General features: G+C 37.1%; 3 protein-coding genes across 5 annotated transcripts in view; 1 reads left to right on the forward strand and 2 right to left on the reverse strand.

The window, feature by feature from the left end:
- The first annotated feature begins 918 nt into the window (after nt 1-918).
- LOC111432573 (probable thiol methyltransferase 2) lies at nt 919-14,384 on the forward strand. 2 transcript variants are annotated; one of them, XM_023069524.1, is made up of 8 exons: nt 919-1,121; nt 8,271-8,401; nt 10,217-10,303; nt 11,810-11,910; nt 11,984-12,083; nt 12,473-12,519; nt 13,902-13,980; nt 14,190-14,384. In XM_023069524.1, exons 1-8 carry the CDS (start codon nt 944-946, stop codon nt 14,241-14,243), a joined length of 777 nt encoding a protein of 258 aa, XP_022925292.1. In that variant the 5' UTR covers nt 919-943; the 3' UTR covers nt 14,244-14,384. The 2 variants fall into 2 exon arrangements, with proteins under 2 accessions (XP_022925292.1, XP_022925293.1); XM_023069525.1 differs by lacking the exon at nt 10,217-10,303.
- A 471-nt stretch (nt 14,385-14,855) lies between these two features.
- On the reverse strand, nt 14,856-18,580 carry LOC111432547 (aminoacyl tRNA synthase complex-interacting multifunctional protein 1). Of its 2 annotated transcripts, XM_023069484.1 has the most exons (4): nt 18,007-18,580; nt 17,170-17,376; nt 15,264-15,431; nt 14,856-15,113 (listed from the first exon to the last, which is right to left on the reverse strand). In XM_023069484.1, the coding sequence occupies exons 1-3, from the start codon at nt 18,535-18,537 to the stop codon at nt 15,288-15,290; spliced, it is 882 nt and encodes a 293-aa protein (XP_022925252.1). In that variant the 5' UTR covers nt 18,538-18,580; the 3' UTR covers nt 14,856-15,113; nt 15,264-15,287. The 2 variants fall into 2 exon arrangements, with proteins under 2 accessions (XP_022925252.1, XP_022925251.1); XM_023069483.1 differs by having other exon boundaries at nt 14,856-15,431.
- A 545-nt stretch (nt 18,581-19,125) lies between these two features.
- The window catches only part of LOC111432504 (biotin carboxylase 2, chloroplastic), a 10,411-nt gene continuing 3,161 nt past the window's right edge, over nt 19,126-26,375 (reverse strand). The window contains exons 3-16 of the mRNA XM_023069421.1: nt 25,565-25,706; nt 25,350-25,448; nt 25,188-25,244; nt 23,798-23,869; nt 23,116-23,205; nt 22,340-22,399; nt 21,237-21,422; nt 21,038-21,130; nt 20,879-20,960; nt 20,536-20,642; nt 20,017-20,092; nt 19,850-19,896; nt 19,550-19,612; nt 19,126-19,442 (exon numbers count right to left, since the gene is read on the reverse strand). Of these exons, the coding sequence (XP_022925189.1) occupies nt 19,407-19,442; nt 19,550-19,612; nt 19,850-19,896; nt 20,017-20,092; nt 20,536-20,642; nt 20,879-20,960; nt 21,038-21,130; nt 21,237-21,422; nt 22,340-22,399; nt 23,116-23,205; nt 23,798-23,869; nt 25,188-25,244; nt 25,350-25,448; nt 25,565-25,706 (1,210 nt within the window). The 3' untranslated portion in view covers nt 19,126-19,406. The remainder of the gene's footprint in view (nt 19,443-19,549; nt 19,613-19,849; nt 19,897-20,016; nt 20,093-20,535; nt 20,643-20,878; nt 20,961-21,037; nt 21,131-21,236; nt 21,423-22,339; nt 22,400-23,115; nt 23,206-23,797; nt 23,870-25,187; nt 25,245-25,349; nt 25,449-25,564; nt 25,707-26,375) is intronic.

A 26,375-nucleotide genomic window follows, 5' to 3' on the forward strand; every position in this document is an offset into this window, starting at 1 on the left:
AAAGGAAAGATTAAAAAAAAGAATCTATCCTTTCGGTGATCTCGACATTTCTAGCATGATAGAACAACTACTAGACACATGGCTGATCAAACTTCTTTGAGTGTAAGTAGGTAGAAGAGATGGAACGTTGTGTATTATAAGTATGATCAAGTTATATACATATATGTTCACATAAATTTAAGTGTAATAGTTTCAAAAATTAAACCTACAAAAATTTTAGCTATTAGCCTAAATTAATAAAAATATTTCTAAATTTTTTATTTTATTTTAAAAATATCTAAACTTGGCCAGTTCCAAGAATCTTTAAAAAAAAAATTAGAAATACCCTTACCATTGTTTTTTAAGATAAAAATACATATACTTAAAACTTTAATTTTTTTTTATTAACATTTAATTTTTTTTTAAAAGTTTAAAAATAAACTTAGTACAAAATACCCTTTTATTACTATTTAATTTTTTTTTAAAAAGTTTTGAAATAAACTTAATACAAAATACTTAACATTTCGGTATTTTAAAGATTTTTTTTATAAAAAAAATATTAAAAAGGAGTCTTTGAAGATTTTAAAAACAGTAGGTATTTTTTAAAATTAAAAAAAAAAGTTTTAACTAAAATTTTGAAATATTTTTTAAACATTTGGAAAAGTTTTTTTAATTTTTAATTTTTCTTTTTTTTTTTTGAAAGTTTTAGAGTATTTTTCAACAAAGTTATTAACTGTTTTTGTTTTTATCTCAAATTAAAATTAATTCTAGGAATGTTTTTTTTAATTTTTTTGAAACTGTAAAGATATTATTATTTTTTTTTTTAAAGTTAAAAGTATTATTGAAATTGGTGAAAATTGAGATTTAGAAAGATGGTTTTCTTTTTTTTACTAATTTAATATTTATATTAATTATATATATATATATATATAATATTTCCATTAGGCAAAGATAGAAAGAAGGTATGATCGTCGGCATTAGGAAATTGCCTTCAATACTTGGAGCTGCTCCATTGCAAAGCCATCGACGTTTGCCAACGAAATTGAGGATGGGCCAACATAATGCAGAACATAACGCTTCGAAATCCAATCATCAATCGCGCGTCGATAAGTTTTCGAAAGTTATCCGCGACGACCACACTGGTAATGGTGAATTTCAACTCATTTCCTATTCTACTTGTACCTGTTCAGTCATGTTTTGGCCCTGAAGATTCATCTATGTGATATACTGCCGTTTGTGGGATGAATAATGTAACTCAGGGACAAGCACATAATTTGAATCGGATTTTTTTCGGTTTCATTTCAGGAATTTTCGTTGATTGGTTTTGGAATTGGATGAAACGATTGATAATATTTGCTTGACTTTAGAACTCTTTTGAATAGCTTAAGCAGTCAATAATTGTTATAGAATTGTTCGACTTTAGAACTCTTCAAACCAAACATCTTTTGGAAGCTCAACCCAAAGCAAAGAAACAACATTGATTGATCTTCAACCAAACCAGCTCTTCAAACCAAACACCTTTTCAAAGCTCAACCTAAAACATAGAAACAACATTAATTGAAATCTTCAACCACCCCCAACTCTTCGTGCAAAGCGTCAGGGTCGTACATTTTCAACCTTGCAGTTTCGTGATCTTGACACGCTCACGACTAACCTAGAGAGGAACCCAACCCTATATACATTTTTCGCTTGCCTTTATGGCTTGGTTGGACCTTAGGAGAGGTTTTTCTTCACCAACTAAATATAACTTGTGTGGAATTCAAGCTTGTTCAGCCACACATGCTGCCGTGTGACACAATCGCGCTTTCGAAGGCAGCGGACTAGCGATTGTGCGGCACTCACTTTCCAACGACAAGTGAGTTGAGCCTATTTGTTCTTGCGTCGCCTACGGCCAAGCGACGTACGGTCAAGCCTCTAGCCTCGGTTTTAAAAGAAGGTTTTAGAAAACGAGGAGAGAGAGATTTGAGAAAGAGAGATTTTAGAAGGAGACGTTATATAAGCAAGCAAGAGAAAGATAACAACGGCTTAGCATATATAACCTTGGGTAGGGAGAAGTTGACGACTAGTCATATCCCCCTATAGTACATTCTGGGCCATTTTAGTTCTGGCAGGCGTAGACATGATATTTTTGAGGTGTCATACGCTTTAGAATTACAAAGGGAAAAACACTAGAATGAAAAGACAAGAACAAGGGTTTGGCTTGTCATGGGCATGCGGCCATGGGCACATGCCCTGGACAAGCATGACCGTGACATCCTCCCCCACCTAATTGGTTGACGTCCCTGTCAACCGACTACTTTCATACCTTGCGATGTGGGTGGCGGCGGAGTTCAGATCTTCGGCGCGTTCCCAGCTTGTTTCCTCTGTAGGGAGATTCTTCCATTTGACAAGGAATTCACGAATCGTCCGTACAGGTCTTCCTATCTTCCTAACCCTGTCAGCTAGGATCTCTTCCACTTCCTTTGTTTCTTTTTGCTTCAGATCGATGTTCGGTCTTGTGGTTGCATTTCGTTGGTCGTCGTCTGGATCAGGGTGATAGGGCTTCAAGTTGCTCACATGAATGACGGGGTGGATTTTCATCCATGCGGGTAGTGCAACTCGGTAGGAGGTAGCCCCGATCTTTTTAAGGACTTCAACCGGGCCTTCATATTTACGAACTAGTCTCTGGTCCTTTCGGCTACGAAATCTGATTTGTTCTGGTCTCAGCTTGATAAGGACTTGATCTCCTGCACGAAAATGAAGGGGGCGACGCTTCTTGTCCGCCCATTTCTTCATATGCTTGGAAGCCTTCTCTAAATATGCCCGGGCTATATCTGTTGTCTGCTTCCATTCCCTTGTAAAGTTGTGAGCTTGAGGGTTTTTTCCTGCATAAGGATGATCAATAATATGGGGTAAGGCCGGTTGTCGTCCACTTACAATTTCGAAGGGACTCTTCCCTGTAGATGAGCTGGTTTGGCAATTGAAGCAAAATTGGGCGACATCTAACAATTGTATCCAGTTCTTTTGGCGAGCGTCGACGAAGTGACGTAAGTATTCTTCGAGCAAGCAATTGAACCGTTCTGTCTGCCCATCGGTTTGAGGGTGATAACTCGAGGAGATGTTCAAGGTTGTTCCCAAGAAAGCGAATAACTCAGTCCAGAACGTCCCAATGAATCTGCCATCCCTATCACTGATGATGCTCGACGGAATGCCCCATAACTTTACAACGTGTTTGAAAAACAGTTGGGCTGTGAGTTCCGCCGAGCATAATTTGGGAGTGGGGATGAATGTCGCATATTTGGAGAATCGGTCTACAATAACCAAGATGGCGTCATATTCCCCGACCTTTGGGAGGTGCGTTATGAAGTCCAGAGATACACTTTCCCAGGGTCTTGTTGGCACAGGTAGAGGTTCCAAGAGTCCAGAGACTTTGGCTTTCTCGACCTTATCCTGTTGGCAGATGAGGCACGTCTTGGTGTATTGCATGATGTCGTCTCGCATGTTTGGCCAGAAGTACCCCTTCTTTATTAGGGCGTAGGTTCTTTGCCACCCAGGATGTCCGGCCCACAAGGTATCATGACATTCCTGAATGAGTTTCTTCCTCAGTTCCCCCGTTCTTGGGACGTACAATCTGTTTCCTTTGGTTATCAGGAGGTCCCCCTCAACCCAAAACTGCCGTGTCTTTCCAGCCTTAGCTAGTTCGACAACAGCTTTGGCCGATGGGTCTTTGTGTAAATGTTCCTTGATGATGTCGCGCATCGATCCATCGATCTTACTTGAGTGAATGTGGGCTAACATGCACAGGGCCGCATGTTCGCCCTTCCGACTCAGCGCGTCGGTTGCTTGATTACTCTTCCCTGCTTTGTGTTCGAACTTGAAGTCGAATTCGGCCAACGACTCCTGCCACCGGGCTTGTTTTGCTGTTAATTTTGGTTGATCAAAGAAGTGGCAAGTGGCGCTGTTATCCGTCTTCNTCGTGGTCAATGCCTCGACGAGGTGGTAGTGTTTGTGGTAGACTCTCTGGCATGATGTCGGTATAGCAGTCTAGTACTTCCTTGATTTCCTCTGGGACAGTCTCTTCGGTGGTTACTTCTTCTATCAGTGGTATGGCCATAAATGTAGGTTCCTCTCGAGCGAGTCCCCTTTTCAGTTGTATGGCCGAGATCATTCGAAGATTACCTGGTTGCTTAATGCTTGCAGGTATTACTGTGGGATTACGGTCGGTGATCACCAAGCATTTTGCCAATGGCATTGGGATGACCTTGTGTTCTAGGAGGAACTCCATCCCAAGTACCACGTCGAAGTCATCCATGCGAACCACGACAAGGTCTAGCTCTCCAGTCCAATCCCCTATTTTGAAGGGGACTCTCTTGGAAACTCCCACAATAGGCAAGGCCTCGGAATTGACAGCTTTCATTTTCCCCGGGTCTTTTCCTATGGTGAGTCCCAATCTTCTGGCTTCTTGATCGGCAATGAAGTTGTGGGTTGCTCCAGAGTCTATCAAAGTGCTCTTGCTCGGTTGAGAGTTTATTGTGGCATCTACGAACATGAGCCCTTTCTCTAGTACCTCCTTCGGTTCGACTTTCCGTTGGAGGGCTGACAAGAATTTGAGTGCGCCCATTCGGGGGTTGTCGTGATCTTTCTTCTTGTCTAGCAAAGTCTCGACCCTTGCTTCATTGCTCTCTTGAATGGACACTTGAAGTGCAGTGAGAGAGGCCCGATGAGGACAGTATGATACTTTGTGGGGGCCTTTACACAGCATGCATTGCAAAGGTGTCGTCGGGTGGTTCTTTTGATGATAATGCCCTCGAGAAGTCCCCGCTTGATTGTTCTGAGGAGGTCTATCCGTCCATCCATTCGGTCTGTTGGGACTTCCATTTCGCTGGCCTGGTGGTCTGTATGGTTTGCCCCCATTGTTTGGGGCTGGTGTCGCTCTTCTTTGTGATCCTGCTTCGTTCCCACAGTCTACGAGTCTCTCGGCACAGGCCATTGCGGCAGCTAGGGTTTGGACCCTGTTCTCATGTATCTTTGTTTTGGCCCACGGCTGTAGACCATTTATAAAGAAGAACACCTTGTCCTTCTCTGCTGTGCCCCTGATATCTAGCATCAGGGTTGAGAACTGTCTGACGTAGTCCCGTATGTTTCCAGTGTGTTTCAGGGCTACTATTTTCTCCATTGCTATATGCCCTGCGTTTTCGGGGAGGAATTGTTCCCTCAACTCTCTCTTGAGGTCCTCCCATGAGTCGATGGTGCACAATCCATCCTCGATGTCTTGCACCTTCGTACGCCACCACAGTTTGGCGTCGTCTATGAGATACATCGCGGCTACAGTCACCTTCTTGTCGTCGGTACAAGCCGTTGTGGCTTTGAAGTACTGTTCGACGTCAAAGATGAAGTTCTCCAACTCTTTGGCGTTCCGATTCCCTTTGAAGGCTCTAGGGTCTGGGAACCTTAGTTTGTTGGATCCTGTATTAGTCTGTCCAGCCGCGACACCTTCCACGGCTTTCATGGTAATTTCAATTCGAGTGCTCATGGCGGCCATCCTTTCTTGGAGGTCGTCGACTGTTGATCTGAATTCATCAGCCAATCCATTGAACAAACTCATCATTGTGTTTTGTAGTACGTCGAACTCTTCGCCACATCCCTCTTTGTGTGCGACAGAGCTATCCGGACTATCAGACGGTTTTGGGCTGCTCGTAGGAGCAACTCTTTCTTCGAGCGAGGTCACTCGAAACAATAGTTCTGCGATTGGCAACCCATCCAGGCGGTTGCCCATTGCGTCGACTTGGACGACTTTCTCACTCAGTTCGGTCACCCGTGTTTCCAGGAAACGGAGGGTGTCAGGGACTTCTTTGAGGAACAGCATTTCCTCCTCTATTAGCGTAAGCCGGTCAGCTTGTGCTTTGGGTGTCGACTTTGTCGTCGACATGATCACGGTCTATATGACGTTACGGAGCTAACAAAGCTCTGATACCACTTGACACAATCGCGCTTTCGAAGGCAGCGGACTAGCGATTGTGCGGCACTCACTTTCCAACGACAAGTGAGTTGAGCCTATTTGTTCTTGCGTCGCCTACGGCCAAGCGACGTACGGTCAAGCCTCTAGCCTCGGTTTTAAAAGAAGGTTTTAGAAAACGAGGAGAGAGAGATTTGAGAAAGAGAGATTTTAGAAAGAGACGTTATATAAGCAAGCAAGAGAAAGATAACAACGGCTTAGCATATATAACCTTGGGTAGGGAGAAGTTGACGACTAGTCATATCCCCCTATAGTACATTCTGGGCCATTTTAGTTCTGGCAGGCGTAGACATGATATTTTTGAGGTGTCATACGCTTTAGAATTACAAAGGGAAAAACACTAGAATGAAAAGACAAGACAAGGGTTTGGCTTGTCATGGGCATGCGGCCATGGGCACATGCCCTGGACAAGCATGACCGTGACACCGTGCATGCATGCTCAATCTTTTGCTACCCCACTGACTTGCTTCTACACTAGGCCAAATCATCTGGCTTGACGTTGCCTCTACTTGAGGCCAAGGTCTCTCATATGCAACGTTACATCTCAATTCTCATCTTAGTTCCCGATGACATTGCCTTCATGTCATAATGCCATCCCAAGTCCCGGGATGTCATCGGCCATCATAGCTCACTCGGTCTTATCATAGCTCACTCGGTCTTGCCTATCAAGAACAGGCCCATGTGTCATTCATATTATCAGGACCTCCCGAACGTCCATCCATCCGGACTCTATTGGGGCATTGGACCCTCCCGTGTCCATTCATATCATTTATGGACTCTGTACTAGATAGCGAGTACATATACCAACCTCCAACAAATGCTTGGGGTGCATGTCAGCTCACTTGTGCCGTCCGACACTATCCTTGAAAGACCTATTTCAAAGAAAGTCGTCTGAGACACTCGTCTCGCAATGCTCGCCCTCATTGTGATACACGTATGTGCTACAGGGTAGCTCGCTTAGGCCACAATGCCTAGGGGAGGTGGTGAACTAACACCATGCCTCCCCTTAAGGTACATTTTGAGGCATTTCTAATCTGGCAGATGTAGACATGATTTTGGCGAACGGTCATACGGTATCGTGGAGCATCCGTCCGGTGTCCAATTGACACCATATTTGGTGAGCTTTCATATTTCATATGGACGGAGTTAACTCTAGAGCCACATGCCCAAACTCCTTATGGAACCCCGACTTTCGAGGTTAAGGCCCGGAGTCCTACCCGACCCTTTATCAAGCCTATTTTTGTCCCTCATGTTGACATCGTTGCCTCTGTCTTACTTATGCCTCGGCTTGACTTCAATGCACATCTCTTTGGTGTATTAGATGATGCACCGTCCTCCTCGGTTGCATCATGGCACTCGTCTGTCTTAGCCTTCACGTGGCCGGATGGGCGCCACTTGAGGGTCGTTGATTTGCTTGTCTCGATGCGAGAGTCACAACCTACTATCTTCATAGTATGGTTGTGATATTCTTCCACACTTAACCAGTCGTCGTCCTTGATGACTTTCTTGGGGCATAATCGCTCCATGGATTTAATAGTGACACAAAGCACCGTAGTAAAAATTCTGCCATAACCAACTAAACAAAATTAAAAGAATCAACTTGCACCAACGGCACTTTAAGCAAAATACCCATTAAATTTGAAGATACATGCAAGAGATAACCTTTTAATGACTCTTTAACCACCACAAACACTTCATGCAAAACATCTATTAATATCTCTATGGAGGGTAAATTACTTAATTATTAATCTAAAGGCACTTTATAATTTTATAGGGAGTGTAAAGAACCTATTAATATCTCCATTTGGCTCTTGCACTTTTGCTTTACAAGATTGGACTTTTGTTTGGGTGGTTTTGGTTGAAATACGATTATGGCTTGAAGCATTCAAGATTTATTATCCTTGTTTTCATGGGACATCCATTCAAAGCAGTTGCGAAAGTTTTGTGGCTGTCCTTCAACTGTTTTCTTTTAGTCTTTATGGTGTGAAAGGAATGGAAGGGTCTTTGGTGATACTCAATCATCTTTTGAAGTCTTCATGGATTTAGTTTATTTAATGCTGTTTATTGGGTGTTTGGGGTTTTCCCCTTAATCATTTCATTTATCAATAAAATTTGGCTGTTTCTCTCTCTCTCTCTCTCTCTCTCTCTCTCCATATATACATATGTACTGGTTTACTAGAATATTTGTCAATATTGATATTTTATTGATATATCCATAAATTGAAATCTCGATATCGACTTTGATATTTTCATTCTTGCATCCATTGTGCTCATGCTCTGAAGGTTTACTAATTAGGTGGTTGGGAGACATGCTGGGAGCAAGGGCTGACACCATGGGACCTGGGACAACCAACTCCTGTAATTAGTCATCTCTGTGCAATGGGAGATCTTCCAAATGGTCGTGCCCTTGTGCCTGGATGTGGAAGTGTATGTCATTTCGTATTTTTATAATTTTATTTTATTTATTTATTATTATTATTATTATTTTGTAACAAACGAAAAGTTTTTGTTGAAATAATGAGACTAATGCTTAAAAGACACAAAACTCCGCAGAAGAGTGGAAAAGAACAACTAAGAGGGATTACAAATAAGTGTATAAAAAACAATTCAAGTAATACTAAATCCTCTTCAATAAAGAGCCTAAAATAATTATCCAATCGAAGTATTGAAATAAACGCTAAAAACACTTAGCTCCGAGCAAAAGAGACTGACGGGGAAGGAAGATATATTGCAACGAACATTTATTTATGCACATTTGTTCCAAAAGGAGAAAAGACATCTAATAACTCAAAACCAACTCAAATACACCCAAGAGTACAAAAATCCAAACCACCAAATAAACATCCCTATAATCTCTCAGAAAAAGGGTTTACAAAAATGACCCACCTCCGAACTCCAAAATTAATAAAGAATTGAAATTGAAAACGGTCTTCAAGGCAACAAGAAAAAACACTAGATTACCAAGAAGTAATTCTCGTTGTTGAACAATAAAAACGGATGATGCTAGTGATTGTGAAACTTCAAGTGTATTGCTTTTATCAAAACCAAAGAAGGACTTTTAAATGCTTCTACAAAAGAGTCTTCGACCTAAAATTCATCATTTTGTATGTCAACTAAATGTGCTTCAGATTCCTCACTACTGAGACTAATTTCAAATGCTTCATTAGATTTAATAACATTAACAATTGGAAAGGAGATAGAATCCTTAGTGGGGAGAGAGCTAATACTACCTTTGGTTAAAGTGACATGTGAACATGAAGGAGTGATCAGTGAAAGAGTAAAAAAGTTAGTAGGTCATGAAGGGGGTTGATATAACTTTACAGAGGAAGTGAGGGGCTGAGTATCACGGTCATGCTTGTTCAAGGTGTGTTGTATGTGGTTGCATGCCCATGCCACACCGAACCCTTTATTTAATTTCATGTTGTATTGTCTTACTATTGTATTTTCTATTTTATGACTACTTGCGAAATCATGTCTAGGCATGCTTGACCTGAATCGCCTCACAATGTATTATATGGGGGTGTGACTAGTTGTCAACTCCTCCCCCTGATTTTGTTTGACTGTTTGGCAAAATCACATCTAAGTCTGCCAGACCTAAATCGCCTCAAAATGTACTATAGGGGGATGCGACTTTGCTCTTGGGATGTCCTTATCCAAGGTCACCCCATTGCCTATGAAAGTTGGGAGTTCAACGATGCAGAAATGAGATACACTGTCTCTGAAAATGAAATATTTGCCGTCGTCCATTGCCTTAAAGTCTGGAGACAATATCTTTTGGGATCCCACTTCGTGGTGAAGACGGATAACGGTGTCATTTGCCACTTCTTCGATCAACCCTGGTGGCAAGAATTGTTAGCCAACTCTACAAAAGTAGAAACTTACTCTTAACTTCAAAAAAGTAGCAACTTCAATTGACAACTAAACATATCAGCAAATTCCCTAAAAAGTAGGATCCTCGGCTGATTCAAAACCAAAACAAACTTGTAGCTTGAGCCAATTAACAAGTAGAAACTGAAACGAGGCATTCAAACGTATTAAGCTTTCTTTTCAAGAGATTAACAGAGGAATATATTTTGGAAAGATTTCATTACACGGAAACTTAAAATTATTTACATTCTATAATTCATTCCTTATCTCTGAACCTAGCCTGAGGATAAGGGCGATTTTTCCCTTTGTGCATAGCAATTAGCTAGAATCTTACTATTTCTTTTATAGAAAACATCAAAGTTTTTAATATGACAGGGCTATGATGTTGTACAAATGGCAAGCTCTGAACGCTATGTTATTGGATTGGACATATCAAACAATGCCATACAAAAGGCAAGAGAGGTAATAATATTATATTTCTGCATTTAGCTTCTTTCCAGAGCCAACATAATGAAAAAACAAAGGGAAATTTAGGACTTTTGGGAACTTTTGTACGAGAACTATATTGTGAATGTAGTTTTGGAACCTTAGCTGATATTTCTTCTCATCTGTTCTATTAATTATTCGAGGTTTATTTTATTCTAACTTTTATTATACTTAAATGTTAGTTATAGTATATTTGTTTAGTTAGCATTTCCCTGGTAGCTTCTGCTACCTTATTTGTCTTCAATCTTTTCCCCAAGTCACCTGTATTCATAATTGCATCTCTGAATTGAAGAACTTAGGTTTAGTGGGAATTTTTCGTTCATGATTATTCTCCAATTGTTATATTGGATTTTTGCGGATTTCGCTATACTAAATTGGTTACCTTTTCTCTAATATTCCAATATTGATATCAGATCCAAGTTGAAGGGGCATTTAGTTTTGTTTATGATTTATTCTTTAAAATTAAACTTCGAATGTTTAGAATTATTTAATGAAATCCTTTTCATATCCTTCGTAATGCTATGAAACTTTGCTTGTATTTTAGGTATAATACGAATGAAGTCTCTGCAAAATTTCGTGCAAATTGGTCAAGTATATTGAGTTATTTTCCTGAAACGTGAACCATTGTGCTACAATTTTTTTTACTTGCAAATTACTTTTCATTAACTTGCCTCTTGCATATGAAGCTTACGTGTAAAGCATGTTTGAAAACTTTTTCAACAATATATCATATGCTTAATTTGGTTTGGAATGGAAAAGGTTATGGCGGGTTGAAATTGTGGCATAAGCTATTGAAATTGTGGCATAAGCTATTGAAATTGAGTAATTTTCATCTCCCACCCGCACATTATGGACTTTCATTATGGCGTATAAAACACAACTTCTCATCTTTATTGGGGTTTATCATATTTCTCAAAACAAGGAGTACATTCCCGTTTAATTGTATCAGATTTCATGTAAGAAAATAGGCCGCCATCCGTCATACTTTAATCTCGTGAGCTTATCACTTTACAATGGTTAAGTACTTAGGCTACCTTAAAATTGAGTTTAGGGTTGGCATGAGTGTCCAAGAGTCATTTAGTCACATTTATCTTAATTCAACTCCAAGCATGCTTTGTATTCCTACCACATATCCGTTCAGGAGGCTTTTCAAGTATGCTATGTATGCGGGATATATAACAATTTTCAAAAGTTCAATCGAATGGGTATATATAATCAAGATGTGGTGATAGTTTTTCACTTTACTTAGATCTTTGGGTAATTCATTTCGTCCATGTGAAAAATGATGTTATAAGAATACTGAGAGTGTGCATCAAATATTTCCTTTCATGAATGGATATCAAATAATGGAGATTACACACTTGCATTCTGCTTATATTATCTGAAATGAGGTGTTCCCTCCTGACTCGCTGTTACACTTGAAAGTAATCTCATTTCTACTTTTTCTTTTTTTCTTTTTTCTTTTTCCCTTACAAACTGCAGCTATCTTCCTCATCGCCAAAGATTAGATACTTTAGCTTCTTAAAGGAAGATTTTTTCAGTTGGAGACCTAAGGAATTGTTTGATCTCATTTTTGATTATACGTAAGTTAGAGTTAGTGACAAACTTATTTTCTCTTGGAAGAATCCTACATGATGATTATTGGAAGCCGTGCAGGTTTTTTTCTGCTATTGAACCTGCCATGAGAGTAGCTTGGGGACAACAGATGCAGATGCTATTAAAACCAAATGGAGAGCTTATAACACTAATGTTTCCTGTAATCCTCTTTACTTAAACACAAATATTCTCTTACATTGTTTCCTTTTAAGTTTTATGGATTATTTTTACAAGCCTAGAATGCAAATTTTCACCCAAATTTTCACCTCATATTTCACTGGAAGTTTCCCTTCTTAAGTTGAATTTTCTTTTCTATGACATTTTGCAACTTTAGGGCACTTTTGTCTTCTCTTTCTTTCTGTATAATTATTTTTCATGGACTGCCTTGTCATTTCTGTTACAATAATTTTCTTTTAACAAAATTGTACAAATGTTACGACACGTTTTCTCGTCATTAAGTAAACAGTCGTTTGTTTGATTTTATTTTGTATATCTTTTCATGATTCTTTCCTTTATTTCATGCTTTAAATACAATTTTTTGGCTGGCAGATTGATAACCATATTGGTGGACCACCTTACAAAGTTTCAGTTTCAGAGTAATCCTCAACCTTCACTTGGAATTTCTTTTCCTACTTGTTTAATTGTTCCTTTCAGTTCAAATATTTATCTAGATGTTTTCCTTTTTTTCCATTTAGAATCTCACTCCTTTGTCTTTGAAAAAGAATTCATGGTTATAAATACTAGAGATCAGACTCCTTATCTTTCCTTGTTTTGTACCTATTTTTAACCATTATTAAAATGAAGATGAGTTAGTTGTAGGTGGCCGATGGAAGCATCCTTATCCATGGGGATGATACTGAAGATGAGAAATATTTTTTGTGAAAGAAGGGTCTTAAGTGGGTTTGCGGTGCGAGATCAATTGGTGGAAACGATTGTTTTTTCCTATCCTGCTTTCTGCTTCTTTTAGAGCCCGATGGGGGACAAGTTTAAAGCCAAGTTTGACAAATAGAGGAACCTCCTTTTCTCATAAGCGGTACATTGGCTTTGGGTCAGTCTATCCCAACAGTACGCTCGTTTACCGTTTCTCCCTTCTTAGGGCACCAATTAAAGTTGTTTACTCAATGGAGATACTTGAGAGATTTCATTGGGAACGGAGGGGTTTATTGTCTCGTTAGCCATTTGGTAAATTGGAGTTGTACCCCTCTCTCCATTCAGTAGGAGTGGAGTCTTGGGGTTGGTTCTAATTCAAACAGAGAAATAATTCCTTATGGTCTGGAGCTACTTGGTGGTGTGACCAAAGCCATCGAAGGCAGGATGGGGGAAGGTCGTGGTCGAACATTGCCAAGATATCAACATTTTCTTCAAAAAATTGAATTTTAATGTTATGAATGGTCAAAGGATACACTGCTAGGAGGACATTTCAACCCTTTCATTACGGATGTTTTATGAAATTTATAAGCTTTCCTCAAGAAAGGGTGCCTCCATTTCAAATTGCTGGGGTGAAGAACATCAAGATTGGGATTTAGAGGGGAATTGAGGCTTGTTGAAATAAACAAAATACTTTACTGAAATAGAATTCAATACTAAACCAAAGATAGACGAGTATGGTCGTCAATAATGGTAACAAACCAAAGACTAAATAGTTTTCAAATGGAACCTTAGTTGTCGAGAAATCAAATGTCGTTTAGGGATTTGTTAGGAACTTCTTGATTAAGTTTTGTTGCATCTTCTTGGCATGTCCTAAATATCTACTCTTGGTCGTTCAATGCACAACTTGAAGTGTGTTCTTGTAATCTTCATTGTCTTTCTGTTCAGGAGTGTATCTTATCTTCCCTTTTTCATTTATAAATGGTTCCTCTGAAATGATATTATCTCAAGTTTCCCTGAAAAAAAGTAATATATGTTCCTTACCCTTGTATGTCTGTGTGGCTCTTCCATAAACCTGGCTCATAATTACATGTCTATTGAATATTGATAGTTACGAGGACGTACTACTTCCATTGGGCTTCAAGGCTGTACTTATCAAGGACAATGAACATGCCATCCCACCTCGCAAGGTAAAAAAAAAAAAAGGTTTTATTTGGCATCTCAACTTTAAAAATTGTCTAATTAATATACAAATATTACATCTAGGAAGGAAGTCAGGTGCACAATGAGCTCTATTTGAGATTATTTGAGTGTTGTGGCTAAACTTGGGAATATGCAACATTATCCATGTTCTGCAATTGCTGAATGTTGAGTATGATTAACGGAAATTTCATGACAGGGACGAGAGATGATCGGAAGGTGGAAGAGGAGTTTGGCCCACGCTTCACTCTAAATTGAAAGACAATTACAAAATTTTATGTTAAACTGTGGTAAGTGGCTAAATATGCCAAGCGGCCCCTGGTCTTTAAGTTTGTTTTCAAGTAGTCTTTAAGGACCCTTAAAGATACAAATCTAGTGACTATACGTATAATTTAGTGTAATAAAGTAATAAAGTATAAAAGTATTTTTATGCCATTAATTTCTCTACGTAGAAGATCTTTAGTAAATGGATAAGATTGTATATCTTATATTCGCAAGAGTATATAGAAATAATTTCATTTGGTAATTGTTATAAATGATTTGTTATATCATGTGTTTATATAGGTTGAAGCTTTATAAGTTTATTATTTGAGAAAGATTAGTATTTTACAAAATGATCATATACAACTTCGATCTTAATGTAGTAAATTATGAACGCCTAATTCGATGGTCTGTTTCTTTGTTTAATTTTTATTTTTATGTTTATTAATAAAAATGAATTATATTTTGAAATTTTAATTGATAATACTTTATGAATAAAAAATCACTCAATTTTGTACCCAAAAAAAAGAAACACCTAGAAATGATTTTTTTTTTTTATTAGAGAAAATATCATGTAATCAGAAAGAACAGGGAAACATTCAAATTATTAAACAGAATGGGTTGTATTAGAAAGAAAAACAAAACAAAAGGGTAGGATATTTTCTCCCATTATACAAGTGATAGATTTCTTATCTATCTTTAATCCAATAACATTACATAAATATAGCCCTCAAGGATACCATGTTGGCTAAGACATGCAAAGCTCTTTGTAACGTCTACTCAGTGGTCGTGTGATCAAATCTTTGGGTGAAACTAATAGGGAAAAACCCTTATGCCTCCAGAAGCAAGGCCTTAAAGCAAGCCGAGTTTTCAAAAAATAACATTGAAAAAGATGGTATGGTTTTACCATCAAACACAACTACAAAAGAGCCGAAAGCACTCTTTTCAAGTACTTTGTCACAAAGCACGAAACATCGAAATAAAACATTAGTACTAATCCAAGTAATCTTACCAGAGATGAATGGAAGTGATAGAGTCAAGAGATGTTTGCGTGTTTTAGGGAGGTGGTTGTGACGAGGCCGGCTGAGGTCCGCATCGGATGGGGACCCAACACAGCAGTGCGAGAAGCATCTGTCTTCAGATGAGGCTGCACCATTTCCCATATTTTCTTCTTCTGAATCTGTGGAATTAATTTCGCAACAATAATCTCCATGCTCGACATTACATCCATCCATATATAATGAAACACAGCAGCACAAATTATACAGCTTATTGTTGATTCGTCACAAGAGGTGTTTATAATTGTAACATAAATATATGTGCATACTATACATCAGCTACAAGAATAAACTATAAAACAACCAGGGGGTGAGGAAATGGATTGGAACTCCGTGGTGGCTGCATGTAGAGAAGATTTCACTAAGAACAATAAAATCTTGTGAGCTTCTTGACAACTAAATTTAATAAGCCCAGGTGATTATCTTGTCAGAGTACTAGTATGGTATGCAGTGGCCTCTGTGGGAAAGATCGGTATGTTAATAATAAGGGAATACCGGTAATTAGTTAAAGGCGTCTTGGTTATAAAACTAGGAGTGTTAAGGAGCTTAGAGGATTCCACCCTCAAGATTCTAAATAAATAGGATAACTCAGACAAGAGAATGTCGTTAAGGTGCAAGTTCTCCTCCAAACCGAATTACAAGGTAGATCACGAACTTATATTATGACAATATGTGATCTCATCACGAGTGAGGGAAACAATGAATTAGTGCATTATAGAATCAGATTGGGGAGATGGAAAGAACTTGTTCCTCTTGTTCTCTTTTGCAGCAACAAGCTAGAATAAGCTCCTCAAAGTCTTCAATCTGTCGTATGTCTTTCGTGAATACTGCCTCAGATGGTTAGCTTTAGCTTATGCAAGGAAATTTTGGTGGACAAGCTAAAGTCTTATGGTTCAATGTGGTGGCTAGTCTTACTTTTGAATTTACAGAATGAAAGGAAATCGCGAACCTTTCAAGGGAAAGATTTCTGCGACTGGGATTGAGTAAAGTTTCACTCTTCCAATTGGAGCTCCCGTTATGATGATTTTGTAGTTACATTTGTTCTATGCCAATTGGGAATCTTTTTCAAAATCCCCTCGACTGTTCGAAGATATCTGATCTTATTTTTTTGTACATTCCAATATGATTAGTATACACGCCTCATTCCTTATCCAAAAAAGAATCATATTACAAGACTTGCGGGATGGATCTCAACAGCATCACCATGATATGGTTTTAAGGCCAATACTATCTAGGATGAGAGATTTGGAATCCTATTCAACACGTTGCCTCACTTTTGGCTTCCACCTTCCTTGCCAATAGAGATAATTCTTTTATTACTGTGAACAATAGGGGACACTCGTAATTGTTATTTTTATTTGGAAATGGTATATTTTTATTACTCATATATGAGTTTGTTGATAAATTCTGGGGGCAGCTTTCAAGCCTTTTGGTGTCCTCAGTGAATTTCTACACTTTCATCTATTCTCATGAAAGTTCTCTTTCGTAGTTCAAAACAAAATGTTTAGTGTAGTAGGTAGAACTCTCTGATATAACAACAGGGTCATAAAAAGTCGGAAGACATCAAACATGAATACAGAGAAGATGTAAAGCACAGCTACGATAAACACACTAGTTATCAACCACGTGAAATTTTTTGCTTCCTCTTAAAATAAAAGAAAAAGGAAATCTACCACGTGTAGAGATGGAAAGCCTCCATGTAGTGGTTTTCAAGTCCAGAGTTAAAATAATTTAGGTAATTAATGGTCGTAGATTTCTCAGTGAGGTTATGCTAGACTATGCACTGAAATATGTACACTATAAAATAGCATTTCAGTCTTGCAGGATTCAATTAAAAATAATAATAATAATAATCTATACCTGGTTGGCCGTAGCAGCATCAGGTTGTTTTTCTTTGTCATCTTGAGATCCAAACCATATTCTTTCACCTGGAATAGAGTCTTCAGGGGGCAAAAGAAGCTCAACGTTCTCGTGCAATGAATCAGAAGCAGCCATTAGCATTCCAAATGACTTGATGCCCCGCATATTTCTTGGCTTCAAATTTGCGAGGACAACAACTCTTCTATCCTTTTTGTTGGTTATTTTTGCATCAAACGCGGGAAAAGGATATCAATAACCATATATAAAATAAAAATTTGATACAAATTTAACAATATTATCTATGACAGGCCCATTTAATCTATAATCCATCCAATCTTACGAGTTTTCAAGACCAATTAGAAAAAAAACCATAAATATGGCAGAGGGGGAATTCATTTACACGCTTTATGAGCATTGAAATTCTACTCTAGAAACTGATATCTAATGTTTACTATATGAAGGAGTTCCTAAACTTTCCATTTCTAATTGTCCAAAGAGGAAGATTGTTTCCTCTTCAATGTTGAAAAATAAAACAGCTTACAAGAGAGACAAGAGAGGAGGAAAAAGAAAAGACTCCAATGAACTACATGCCAAGGAAATCAATTTATAAGTCACGAAACAAAATGAATATACACTGCATAGGCATCTCTACACCGAGTATCAGGTTTTGTTGTTGACAAGAATAACATTAAAAATTAGAAATGAGGAGAGTTTCTCTTTTAGCCAAGTACCCAGGATTTTCCTTTTTTTCTTTTCTCAATCAGAAATTGTATCTATTCATCATTAGTTCACTGAAACGGCCATCAGAAGACTTAGAAAAGGGCAAAGTTGAAGTACCAGAAGTTGATCGAGAGGGATATATTTAACAAGGCCACTGCAAATAAGCCTCGGCTCGGGTTCACCAACATCAACCTCTTCTACATAAAGAGAATCAGCCTCATGATGTCTCCAAGCCTTAATGATTCGCCCAACCCTAATATCGAGCATGTCGGCCGCATCCTTGATCTTCTTTTCCGGATCATCGTTGTCATTACCATCGTCCTTATCCGACGATGATGAAGACGATGCAATGGGGGCGTCGCTAGTGGCAGGTTCAGTCGATGAGGCAGTGCAAAATGAGAATGGAAACCGCGCACCATTTCTCGAGATTCTTCCTCTGGTTTCTTGAATGGAGGCGACCTTATCCTTATGAAGTGGTGGGGTAAAACAGGGGAAAGTTGGGCGTAGAGCAAAGAAAGGGCGAGAATGGCCGAATTTATGGGAAAGTGAAGAAGAGAAGGAAGAGGAGAAGAAGAGCAAACGGCGATTGGTGGCAGTTTTTGTAACATTTGCGATTGCAGCTGCCGTTGGGAGAGACGCCATGGTCATAGCCTGTGGTTCACAGTTGTGGGCGTTTGAGATGGTCGGTTCCAGAAATTTGGTTACTACTTTATTTATTTATTTTGTGTACATCTGATACTAACTTATAAAAATATTCTACTTTTTAAAAATATTAAGAAAATATAATTATTTTTAATATTTTGTGAAATTCTAAAAGTGTAAAAAGAAAACCATTTATTATTTTCAAATGTGGGTGTTATTTTAGATTTACTTTTAATTTTATGTTAAGATTTTTAAAAATTATCCAATCAAATAAATATAAAATTAAATTTTAAATTCTAATAAGACTCGGAACTTTCAATAATAAAATAAAAAAAAACTATGAAAATAGGTGCATTCAATCACTCAAGTGTTGCTATTCATTTGCATGTGTATTAGCAGCACTACCCTGTGCATATGAATTGGATCCTTCTCCTTTTCAACCTTGATTTGAAGTAAGCTTAGAAGTCTATGTAATTGCCCATATATTGTGTATCATAAATAATTTACGCATGCAATCATTTTGATACATCAACTCCATTGCCTACACAGTGTGTGTGCTTCATGCATAAAATCAATTTCAATTCTACCAAATAATTATTCCAATTAAAAGTTCATTAATTTGTGTTTAAACAGGGCACTGAATGGGTGTATCTTATAAATACTATTTTAGAACCAAGTACCTCTTTTCTAGTACCAAGCTAAAGAAGAATAATACACAAACAAAAATCCCACATACAGCACCCACGAGGAAGGGTTGGTTTTTTTATATAATAATAACAAAAACTGGAGCAACTCCTTCTACTAATACCAAAATCTGACCAATAAAGCTTCTAACCATAAATAAACTTGAACTGAGCTGAGAAGAATCATTTTTTTCAAGCAACTACGTTGGCTACCACCATTTTATGAGGCTGCTCAAACACAAACACAAACACACGAGTAGAAAAAGAAAAAAGATTTAAGTATTCATATTATTTTAATTGAAAACTAATTAAACCTTCAAAAAATTGCAGCTTACCGCAGCTAATTCCTGCTCGTGTTTAGGAATAAACGCAGTATCCACCTTCCCATTTTTGAAATCCTGCAACACAATGCAACGCAATGGCAGTAATCCTAGTTAGCAGAGGTTTTTTTTCTTTTTTTTCTTTTTTTCTTTCTTCTAATCCAAATCGTATGGATTAGGTTGGTTGTTCAAACTTTTCAGGTAGTCAACTTTTCTTAAAACTCCTAGTTAAAGTCAACTTTTCTTAAAACTCCTAGTGAAACCTAACAAAATTTCCAATAAATTTACAAATGCAGAATCCAAGTTCTTCTTTACCTCTACATCAAGAATCAGCTTGTGGTAGTCAATGGTTGTAGGAACACCTGTACAATAAATAACACCAATAGATTCAGCACCACTAATTAATGTCCATCAAAAACCTATTCCTCTTAGTACACACCAAAAATAAATAATAAAATTAATAACAAACTTGGTTCCATTACCGGTAATAATAGTATCATCAAGAGCCCTTTTCATGCGCTCAATTGCCTTCTCTCTTGTTGGAGCCCAAACAATAAGCTATAATAATAACCACCAACACATTAGTAAACTACTTAGCTGACTATTCAAATATACATGACAAATTTTCAAATCTTCTATGAACATGGTTTGAAAAATCAAGCCTGCCTAACCTCTGGGTAAATAAGATTATATTTCAAACGGAAAACCTATAACCCAACCAAACCCAACCCAAACCATTCGTGTGATTTTAAAACATCTATTCGGTTTTAGTAAAGATCTGTATCTATGATATAGAAGGCGAAGCCTAACTAAGCCGGACAATACATCATAAAATAAATGCCCTCTTCTTCTATGCACAAACACTGATCCCCTAGAAGCATGCGTATATAAGGAGCCATCCGTGTCGTCCAAGTCTAAAGCTACAAATAACATAAGCTCAAATCGAGAGCAAATATCAGGCAAAAAAAAGTTTGGAAATTAAAAGGAATAATCAGACAAACCTTTCCGAGAAGAGAATCATAGCTTGGAGGCACTACATAATCAGTATAAACATGGCTATCCATCCTAACAAATGGACCTCCTGACGGCAAGTATGCTGTAATTCTCCCTGTCAATTGAGAGGAAAATCATGCCTATAATTACCTTCGAACCTCATTGCTTCATCAAATTTTCATTTTCAAAGTTAAAATCAGAAAGTCAGCTGACAGAGTGTTTATCAATTAACTGCCAATCTAGAATATATTTTCAAAAGACACGATCGAGAATATGGTGCAATCAAGCAACACATGCACTAAGCACCAGAAGAGCTTGGATAACCTGTAGTACATCATTGTAGCATCATACCTGGTCCAGGTCGAAACCCTTTAAAGGCATCTTCTGCATTGATGCGGCATTCAATTGAGTGTCCGCGAAGCACAATATCTTCCTGTAGATAACCATAGACCAAAGGTTGACAAGCCATTCTCAAACAAACCTTCACTTACAAAATATCTTTTTGCCTACCTGTTTGTATCTAAGTTTTTCTCCCATAGCTACGCGAATTTGTTCCTCAATCAAGTCAACTGAGGATATCATTTCTGTCACAGGATGCTCCACCTGTTGTAATCAAATAACCCATAAAAAAAGAAAAGAAAAAAAAAAGGCATATCATCTCATTGTACTAACAGATATATTGGTCTATAGAATAAGATTTCAATTTAACCTGGATTCGAGTGTTCATTTCCATGAAGTAGAAGGAGCCTCTTTCATCCAACAGGAACTCGATCGTCCCAACCCCAATGTAACCTATAGAGGCAGCAGCTGCAACTGCTGCATCACCCATAGCTTTCCTCAACTCCGGGGTCAAGGCAGGAGATGGTGCCTCCTCTAGAAGCTTCTGGTTCCGTCTCTACAATAGTGAAATAATTTATATATAAACTTTCTGCAGAGTACAATCAAGTAATAATTTTCTTATTTCAAACTTGGTCATATTTGTAAACTCAGGATCTTCATGCAAGTCAGAGATACATTCACGTATAACATACATTCAGTTAGAGCATTAGTACATGGAATTTGGAAGCTATATGGATTAATAGGATCCTTGAAGAACTGGAAATATCTCAAGAGATACCTATACAGGTTTATTGTGATAACAAGGCTCAGTCATAATCCAGTTCTACATGATACAAGCAATTCATAAAGGAGAAGATTGATGCAGGTATAATATGCATATCCTATCTTCTGACGATAGAACAAAGGACTAATACGTTAAGTAAAGGCCCTTCAAAAGGACAATTTGAAAAACTTCTCAACAACCTGAATATGGAAGACACCTACAAACTAGCTTGAGGGAGGGTTGAATTTTCTTTATATTTTGTAATATTAGATATGTATTGTTTGTATATTTGTCATATATATCTAAAAGAAATTTTCTTTACTGGTGGTGGGTCTTTCCTCCATATAAGAACTTACATTTGGTTTATAATATAGAAGAAATACATCAATATTCTCTTCCCAAATTCAAGTGAAAGAAATCAAAGACCTTTCCGTAACTGCTCTAGAAAGGAAGAAGTTCGGCATTATCACTCTCTTTAAATTCGAAGTTTCCTCAAGTTCCATTAAGAAACCTTTTTCATAAACATAATTTAAATTTTCTTCTTATTTCCCAGTTACAGGAATTTTTGGTGTGCTTACTCCAAATACATTCTTGTTCTTATCAATGAATGAATGAACTGTTTGGATTTAGATAAGTGCACACAAATCTTGAAACAAGCTCAACGATCTTAAAAAGAAAAGAAAAATATGAAATAATAAGGCTAAGCAAACCTGAATGCTGCAATCACGCTCTCCAAAATGAACAACATTGCCATACTTATCTGCAAGAACCTATATATGCAGAAGGTGGACAAATGATAAGTCAAGCAGCTATATACAGTTTTACGTTTAGAAAGAAAAAGAGGAAGAAAGACATATACACAGCATATAGCTCCAGATTACTGATTGAAAAGGATCTGAGTCCGGCCTCAAAGCAACATTGCCAACCAAAACATGCCGTACTATATAAAACTACCCACTTGTAATGATAGAAATAAAATAAAATGAAATAAAAATGAACCCTGAACTCTTGATCTTTTTGCAAAATCCTAGGCAAGTGACTACCACTTGAGCTCATTCCCTCTAGAAGCCATTGTTATTTATTATTCCAGTAAATTGAAACTTCGACTATTTACGTTTATTTATTATTCCTTTATTTTTATTTTATTCTAATGAAACTCTATCTTGAGATTGAGAAAAAATGAAAGAATATACCACAACAAAACAAAACTAGGAAGAAAAGTTCATGAGAAAAGGAGCAAAAATAGAAACCTAACAGACTACAAAAGTTACAAGAAAGGGTCTAGTCAATTAAAATATCAATATCCATTCCAGTCAATAAGATTCCATTGGGTTCAATATTCAATGAACAAGTTTCCATTCTATTTATTTCCTTCAATATTGTTGATTTCTTTTGTTTGATCATCCTTAACTGCTAACTATTTCTGTGAAATGTGAATATAAATTACTTTCTTCTCTACTAAAATGTAGTGTCATTGAATAATTACCTGAAACTCAATATGCCTTGGATTTTGGACATACTTTTCAAGATAAACGCCATCGTTCCCAAAAGCAGCTGCAGCCTCACTTTTGGCTTGCTGCAATAAAGTAGTACTACCAAATATAATTAGAAGCTCCACCTACTCTGTATTGTACATGTGGGTTCAGGTGTACCACTCTGATAGGGAGACATAGTGAAATATCCAGTTCAAAAAGTAAAACTTATGAACGAAGCTTAGGAATATATTACTCTTTACCACATAATATAGATTTCCAATAATGATGAATGAACAAAATATTGGAGGAATTTTATATAAAGGTTCTACGGGAAAATGCTATCATAGAAATTGTCTGGGGCATTTTGACAGAGAAATTATAAAATCTGAATGGATATTAAGAGATAGAAAGAAAACTTCGTAAGTGCTTCAGTTCAAAGTCTCCCTTTGAAGTTCTCTTTCAAAGTAATTTTACATCGATAATTTTTTTTGGGAAATTTTTTGTCATACCCTTGCCTTTTGCAGGATGATCTCTAATAACTGGTAACTTTGTTCATATATAATGAAAGACTGCTCCTTTCTTAAAAGTATATAGATATCGAAGAACAAAAAAAAATTTCCTAGTGAAAAATATAAATATTTAAACTACAAAAAGAAGGTATTCTTTCAGTAAACAAATTGCATTAGCAAGTACCTGCAACAACTTCACAAATTCATCAGGTTCTTTAGCAAGTCTCATACCACGTCCTCCACCACCTGCCGTTGCCTTCAAAGTAAACAATGTTGTCAGTTGAAAAAATTGATCACAGATGAGAAATTCAATTCAAATGCAACATTGTACGGAAGAACTATATGCTGTATAATTTAAGCAAGATTAAGTCAGACGCCGACCTTTTTGGAAAACTATTATACTTCATATACAGAAAGCAGTATACCTAGAGCATAGATTGCAGAGGGCACGTTGTAGGTTGAAGAATTTAGAGATTGTTGACTAAAACATAAAGCAATATTCAAAAACCAGTGTCCCTAATTATGGTTCGAGAGAAACCAGAGGATTTTTTGTGATGAACATAATTCATGATTTCTGAATTATGGTTTTGAGAGAATTCAGAGAATATAGTCCATGTGTCGATCGATACGAGTAGCCCATCTCAAAGCCTCCCATTGGTGTTCTCTTTCCATTTCATTTTCTGGATTTTCTTTGCAGAACATTTGTTTAAGTTGGAATTCTCTGTTTTCTCCTTTGTAATTTTTCTTACCTTTTTTACTCCTGAAGTTTGTATTTTTTTAGCACTAGTCTCTTATTAGCCTCTATTCATTTTTTTAATTAAATTTTTTTTTCTCATGTTAAAAAAAAAAATCAATGCCACTACTTGAGAAATGAAACCATGTTACTTTTTTTTTTCTTTTGTAAGAAACTAAGCTTATATGGAAAACAAACGAAAGAGTACACAGGCATATAAAAAAAAAAAAACAAGTCACAAAAGAAGGAAGTATGACCCTACTTACAAGAAAGACTCCAATCCAAAAGAACAAGACCAGGGCCAAGTGACTGATACCCACAAACAAAAATTATAAATCTAACCACCTCTCAAACATCCTCATCTAATCCTTCGGCCTCTCTAGAAAATCTTATTGTTCCTCTCAAGCCAAATACCCCATAAAACAAAAAAGAAACTAGCATGCCACAACCGAGCTTACAAAAGAACTTCAATTACAAACAACCCTCTATGAACCCCAACACAAACACCAATGGAACCAAAATCATGAGCCATGCAAATTTGAACCACTTTTTTTATATTTCTTCACCCATGTGCTCAATGATTTGCATATCTGTTTGCTAAATGGCCCAAACCTATTGCACCCAATAAAAGACTTGAACCAAAACCAGGTGCAAAGTACTCATTATCAGAAAAAACACACCATGCTGACACAACAAACCTTTGAACATCTCCAGTTCTCTTATATTTCTCAAATGGAACCGAAAACCTTACAAGAAAAGCAGTCTATTTAGCTAGAACTTGGATATTTAAACCTCATTTCTGTCGTTCTTTAAACAAACCTATACAATTTTATCACAATACCTTGATCATTACGGGATAGCCAATTTCCTGTGCGAGTTTGATCGCTTCTTCAGTGCTCTGGAATATGAGATATCCACGACAAATTAAACGTATGACTTATGAAACAACATATACTCTGCTAACTCTTGCAAATAATATGATGCCCACTGACCAACGGCATACCTTTAAAAGACCGTCACTTCCTGGAACAGTTGGTACACCTGCTTTTTTCATTGTCTCTCGGGCAGTTGCTTTGTCACCCATAACTCGAATGCTGTCAGGCTGCACAATGCATCAAGAATTTCACAGTTTTCCCCACAAAATGTATAGAAGATAATGGCAGCTTATAATGGAGCTTCCACGTGAGCTACATTAACTAGGAAATCTTGAGTACTTACATTAGGTCCAATAAAATTGATTCTATGTTCTCTGCACATTTCAACAAATACTGCATTCTCAGCAAGGAAGCCATAACCAGGATGCAGCATTGTACATCCCCGACTGATGGCGGCAGAGAGGACATTTGGGATAACCAAGTACCTGGTGAAGCAAATTTGTTATTATCATACATAGAATATGTCCAAAAGATGAACAAATCATGAGAAGATAAACAACAAATTTTTTGGGCAAGAAACAATATTTATAAGGACATAAAATGTCCAAAATTTGATGAGATGAATATGAGATGTCTTTCTTTCTTTCTTTCTTTTTTTAATAAGAGACAATTTCGTTGATGTTTGAAATTTACAAAAGCAATGTATTATCCATGAAGTTTACAAAAAAAGGTCTTCCCAATTTAGAATGAGGGAGGTATGACTACAGGAACCAAAAGTATGCAATTTACCCCAAGATATAGCCATGGTAAACAAGTTTGTGTATTTTCCATGAATATTCTTTAATTTCTTTCTTTCCAGATTCCAAAAGAAAGCTATGATGAGATTTTCCAAGGCAGAGCTTTAGTATTCTTGAAAGGGTGGTATGTTAAGGCTATATCCAATAAATTATTTACCTCTCTAGGAAAAGTGAGATGCCACCGGAAGATATTGAGAATCCTTGCACAAAAATTCTAAGCATATGTGCATTGCATAAATAAATGGCTACATGATTCGTTGTCTTTCTAGCATATTGGGCACCAACTTGGAAACAGAGTCATGTATGACATTCTTTTTTTTTCTTTTTTTTTTTTTTTTTTTTTTTTTTTTTTTTTTT

The sequence above is a fragment of the Cucurbita moschata genome, unplaced genomic scaffold (assembly GCF_002738365.1).
Source record: "Cucurbita moschata cultivar Rifu unplaced genomic scaffold, Cmos_1.0 Cmo_Scf00038, whole genome shotgun sequence".
Taxonomy (NCBI): Eukaryota; Viridiplantae; Streptophyta; class Magnoliopsida; order Cucurbitales; family Cucurbitaceae; genus Cucurbita; species Cucurbita moschata.